This window comes from Kryptolebias marmoratus, linkage group LG2, assembly GCF_001649575.2.
Source record: "Kryptolebias marmoratus isolate JLee-2015 linkage group LG2, ASM164957v2, whole genome shotgun sequence".
NCBI classification, from domain to species: domain Eukaryota; kingdom Metazoa; phylum Chordata; class Actinopteri; order Cyprinodontiformes; family Rivulidae; genus Kryptolebias; species Kryptolebias marmoratus.
The window spans coordinates 9,569,953-9,575,910 of NC_051431.1; the positions used below are offsets into that span (position 1 = coordinate 9,569,953).

Sequence of the window (5,958 nt, forward strand, 5' to 3'; positions counted from 1 at the left end):
AACAGATCCTGGGATGTTCCAGCTTTGTTTGTTTGTTTGTTTTGGGAGTGGTCAGGCAAGAAAAGGAACTTGGCATGTTACCAAATGTCAACAAAAACAAATAAACAAAAAAACAAATGGTTGTGACGGTCACATTAATGCTTCAGATTTGCCCATTTTAATTCGAACATCAGCGCCCATCCCAGTTATTCACATGGAATTTGACGGTTATTTGTACGTACAAATGGCGGCAGCAGCTAGCTGTTGCACTTCTGGTGCAGCCTGGGTCAATTGCAGTAGTTAATATAACAACATTCCTGCCATAATAACCATGTAAAGAAAAATCTGACGACAAAGGGATGGTTTTTAAAATAGCGTTTACTGAAAACCGTCGTGAAACTTTTGAAACTGGAGCCGTTTTGAGACGGCAGCTTTTGTTTTAGCCGCTAGCTGTTAGCTCGACAGTTTGCTTGAAGTTGAGCTTTATTTCTCCAATTCAGGCCTTTCAACGGGCTATCTGTAACAGGTAAGATATTGTCTGTTCGTAACCTGTCCACAGGACTCTCTTAACTCCTTGAGTGTTGTCTCTGCAGGTAAATAAGTCTCAGCAGGACTTGGAGCCTCGGCTTCATTATTCCTCATTACAAGACGGCCGCTGCGTGTCATTAGTTGTGTTGCTCTCCAAATGTGATGCGGAATAATTGAAAAATACGGAGATATGAGCAAAGATCTTAATAATTAATCCCAGCTAAATTATTTACCATGCCGGCATTGCTCCCTCGTTCTAATTAAGCATCCCATACAGGCGGCTTTACCATCGGCTTTATGTTCTCCGCCTGTGGGCTCGAGGCGGGGTGGTACCCTCCTGCATGAAGCAGCTTCTGAGATGGGGGCTGATTGAAAAATACGCCTCAGCGTGAGAGCGTGTTCGTGCGTCTGTACGAGCTGGCGAGAGAGCGAGTTGGAAAGCACAAATCTGCACTTTTAGCGTCCGCTTTGCATAAACGTCACGTAAACGTTCTGTTTGATCAGATTTACTCTGCTGTACGTTCAGAGAACTTTGAGTTTCAAGTTAAAAATACAGAAATTATGATTTGAAGAGTTTTTGTGTTCTTTCTCGTGTGATATTACTTTTTTTTTCAATTGCAGCAGGCATTATTCTTATTAAACCGCTTTACTGTGTGTGTAGTGGTGCGTTCACTGTAAAATGGGGTTTTGCCTGTTTGTTATTTTATCATATTATTAGATGTCAGCTTTGAGTTTTTTGAATCTGGGTGGATTCAGATGTTTGTGTGCTCCGTCCCTCCCATCACTGCTTTCTGATGCTACCAGAAGGACGTCATTCTTTGCATCTGAGACCATTTTTATAAACAGTTTCGGGACTTCTTTTAACCAAGCAACCATAACTTTTTCCAAAGATAAGTTAAATAATCCGTCAAAACGACATTTATGCTAAAATTAACATTTGTGTTCAAGGAAAAGCTGTTTTAGGTCAGTCAGCTGCTAATTTTAATTCAAAAGACTGGGAACTTTTAATTAGGATTAAAAAAAAAAAAGGTTTGCGTGAATTTTCAAAATTTATTCGTAAAACACAGTCACCCTGATCATAAATCACTCTAGCTCTACTTGATATCCTCTTGCTGTCAGGTGGCCGAAGGAGCGAGGAAGTATAATCTATTCTTAAATTCCGTCCCATCTGCTGATAACCATACAACATTTTTGTGACGCCATCAGTGAGACGACACGGCTCTCGACCTTTCTTACTCTGTGCGCGGCTGATGGGTTTGAGCTCTCTAATAGGGGGCTCTGATTTACTACTACTCTTAATACATTACTTTTTTGGTTGAACTACCAGCTATTCTAGTATTACTCTTGTGCCCACCTGTCAGCAAGTACATAAACACATCTTTTAAAATATACCATATAGAAAATCATGAATTGATCACATCACTTCACAGTATCCATTAAAAGATATTCAAAAAACATAATTTTAAACTCAAATGAACTTCACTGAAACCAGACGTCTAAACAGCTCACCCGTTTATTCAAACAGGAATAAATTTGTAATTTAAAACGACTAAAAGAAATCAATAAATAATCCAATCTAAATCAAACAAACTTGCACAAAGTTTTACATAAGATGATACAATACAATACGCTATGATACAAATAAAAAATGAAGCTTTATGATGCAATTCAATGCATTATGATCTGTTATCAGATGATTTAAAACAATATAATGCTATACAATATAAACTGATACAACATATGATACGATAAGATGTGATACAATACAATATTGTTACCAACTTGGCTCATAGTTGGCAACAAAAAGGAGACTTCCACAGACAAAACGTAACTTGCTCAATTTTATTTACGCAAAAGAACTGGTCACTGTGAAAGGAAAAGATGGTTATGTCAATAATAAGAAAACATTCTGCCTGAATGCTGATAAAACTGAATGACCCAGTAACAAAAAGAAGAGCCGTAACCAAAACATTACCTATTCGACAAGCTGTCCTCCAGGAGAGGGACAGAAACAGGAGAGAGAAAGCCGAACCCCAGCACTGCGTCTGAGCTGCCTTTATACCTCTCAGGTGCAAACTGGATCTATAAAGAGCTAACCCAGTCACCACAGAAAGAGAGAAACATAAAATATGACTCAGCTAGCCATCGCAAAACTGCTGTTAGCTGTAAACCTCCAACTCGGACCCATTTGTACCTGAAAGACAACAGAAGCGGAGAGACATTACAATTTTTTTCCAACATATAACTAGTAATTTTCTCTATCATGTAGCCCTGGATAATGCATCATTAAGCACATCGTCTCCACCCTTTATATGTCTAACATCCAGGTTACATGGCTGAAGGAAGAGACACCATCTCATAAGGACTTGGTTTGGATTCTGGAGCGAGTATGTATGATATATGATACGATACAATACATGATATGACACTGTGTGATGTGATATGATACAATAAAATACAAAACATTACAATATGCATTGTTACAATACAGTACAGTACATGATATGATATGATACTATACAATACACTGCGATACAATAAGTTGCAATATATTGCGATACGATATATGATACGGTACGATACACAATACGATGCAATATGATATGATAATAAACAATATAATACAAAACATTACAATATGTATTGATACATTATAATATATGATAGGATATGATACAATACAATATAACACAGAGAACAGTACAATATGATTTAATTCTTTGGGACATTATGCTTTACAAAAACGTAAAGCATGTCATATGCATATCATATATCATACATACATGTCTTCTTGGTGTTAAATTTGTTTTGGACTCTGCTGTCTTAATGTGAAATGAGCAAAAAACCACAAATAAATCATTAAAGTAACCCCACAGTTCATACGTAACCCACCACCAACACACACATTACACTATTTCTATCCCGTCATTCATATATATATATATTTATACTGTATATATATTTATATGTAAAGATTAAAGCAAAAGAATAGACACATGAACCAGCCTTCGAAGACATTGTTGGAACATTTTTTTTAAATTTACTTTTTATTCCTGGCTTTTTCTTTCTTCTTGAGTCACTAAACTTAATACCTTTAAGATTTTAGACAGCTGCAGAAAAAGTAAAAATGTCACCTTGCCTTTTTTTTTTGCGTGTGTATTTTTGTGAATCAGTGGAGTAATCAGTCAGGGAACTGTCAGATACCTCGAGTACATCTGAAGGCTGCCATTAAATCAGAATATGGTGCTTTGGTTTTAAACGCAGCCGAGAGGTTCGTTCAAGTCAGGCGTGCTGCTCGAACCAAAGCGTGGGTTTGTTAACGTTCTCCCACATTTCTTACGTCGAGCTTCTCAGGTGGTTTAGTTTGGCTTTTGGGATATTTGACAAATTTAAATGAATGTAAATTTATTGTAAATGTTCCCGTAGACGTCAGGTTTAGTTATCCATGATTCAAAGATGATGATGAACTAAAAAACTGTACGCAGCAGACGGACCTCAAGAGACTGATTTTAATAAAACCTTCAGAAAACAGTCGATGGATCTATGTCTACAACTGAAGAAAGTCTGGAGTCAACCCAATTCAAGATGGTCGCCACAGCCAACTGACTATAAAAGAGCCAAAAAAACGCATAACTGGCTAAAGATTTGGTGTGGTAGTAGCTGAGCGTGAAACGGTTGGCTCAAACCATGTTGGCTTGTTAGCAAAATATCTTGTGAACCAGTGGATGCATCTTAAGGCCATCAGCTGTCAAATTATGCCATTTTTTATTGGTTTTAAACTGAGTTTTTATTCTTCTGACACAGTTTCTGCATTAAACGATTCTTTAAAGGTTAATTTAAATCGGTATAAAATTGCGATAGAAAACAGCAAATCTTCTTTTGTTTTTGTTTGAGTTCAGAACGTCTCGGCTCGGCTCGTTTCATCTGATCTGAGCTCCGAGTTCCGCTCCGTTTCCTCCCCAGAACGACTCCACTTCCTGTCGAATCGTCCTCACAGCTTCTGGTCGCCGTTTCTTCTCAGGAGAAGAAGAAGAAGTTCGCCTTTTCTATTCCAACTCCTCTGTTCTCCCTCTGACTCAGTTTGCAGCCGGGGATTATTTGACCGACTCGACATCCACCGAGTCCGTCCGAAGCGAACTCGTCCGTGTTCAGATGTAAACAAACGACTCGTAATTGTTGGCAACAAATCACGACTCCGCTGATTTCACTCATATATTACAAATTATGCTGTAGACTTTTAGTAGTGAATGATATCCAGTGGTTGTTTTAATCATAAATGATGCACAAATACAGAAAATTTCAAATCAAAAACATTAAAAAGTCGCCTTTTTTGACAGCTTTAATGAAGCTCTCAGACGGTAATCACCAGCAGGTTAACTTGTGGACTCCCAATTTAAGATGGCCGCCACAGCTAATGACGTTGCTGTTGCTATGACTACAACTCGGTCAGACAAACGTAGGTGTGGTGGTAGTAGCTGAGAGTCGTGCCTGTTTGCATCCGAGGGCTCCGGTTCTGTGTTTTTCTTTTTACTTGTGAAGGAGGGAGGAAGAGGAGGGAGACAAAGGGGAGGAAGAAGGGGGGGAGTGTTTTGGGGAGCACTGCTGGAGGTAAGGAGGAGGAGGAGGAGGAGGTGTCTGGGGGCGGAGCTGCCCTCGGTACCCCCCCCCCTCTTCCTCCTCCTCCTCCTCCTCTCTCTCCCTCTCTCTCCCTGTTACCTGTTTGAAGCAGAGCCGGAGAAGTGCGAGCGCGCGCGCCACACACAGAGCGAGAGAGAGTGAGCGCGAGACAGAGGCAGAGTTCCGGAGCGCACGGGCACGTCGGGGGGAAGAGAGCCGCCGAGAAGCGACGCGGAGCGAAGGCGCGTGGACACTTTGACTCAACGCACCTGTTCTGAGTTCCGACCCGCCGAACCGCCGAACCACCGAACCCACCGAGGGGCTCCGAGCCGCCAGGATGCACTTGTTGTCCGCCCTCCTCTTCCTCCTCCTCCTCCTCCGCCGAGGTAAGCCTCTTGTCTGCTCGTGAGGGGAACTTCAAACACTTCTTTTCTTTTTTCTTTCTTTTTAATTTTGTTTTTCTGGATTAAATAAAGAATAAAAAGAGTTGAAAGCGTTCCCGCTAAATGTGTCCGGCACGTGCTGCAACTCACTTTCTGTATTCAAGTGTGTGTGTGTGGGGGGGGAGATTCCCAAACTGATGCTACTATATTCCATTTTGCTGTAAAGGAAAAAAAAACTGTCTGCGTCACTGAAAAGTGACAACCCCTCCCCCCCCCCAGTGATGAAGTGGTGACCGTCACTCAGTCATCACATGGCTGCATGATGTCATTGTTTCATGTTGTCTGTCTCTGTTAACGAGCGGAGTGATGCTGCTGTTTCCCTCCTGGATGATTTATGATAATTATGGGCTGCCTGTGTGAGGAAAGCGCCCAGCGCCCCCCCCCCCCCCCC

At 40.9% G+C, this 5,958-nt stretch overlaps 1 protein-coding gene across 3 annotated transcripts in view; it reads left to right on the forward strand.

Moving 5' to 3' along the window:
* The first annotated feature begins 5,224 nt into the window (after positions 1-5,224).
* Positions 5,225-5,958, forward strand: part of alcama (activated leukocyte cell adhesion molecule a) — a 52,505-nt gene continuing 51,771 nt past the window's right edge. For all 3 annotated transcript variants that reach the window (XM_017437220.3, XM_025010841.2, XM_017437221.3), the window contains exon 1: positions 5,225-5,510. In XM_017437220.3, the coding sequence (XP_017292709.1) occupies positions 5,462-5,510 (49 nt within the window). In that variant the 5' untranslated portion in view covers positions 5,225-5,461. The remainder of the gene's footprint in view (positions 5,511-5,958) is intronic.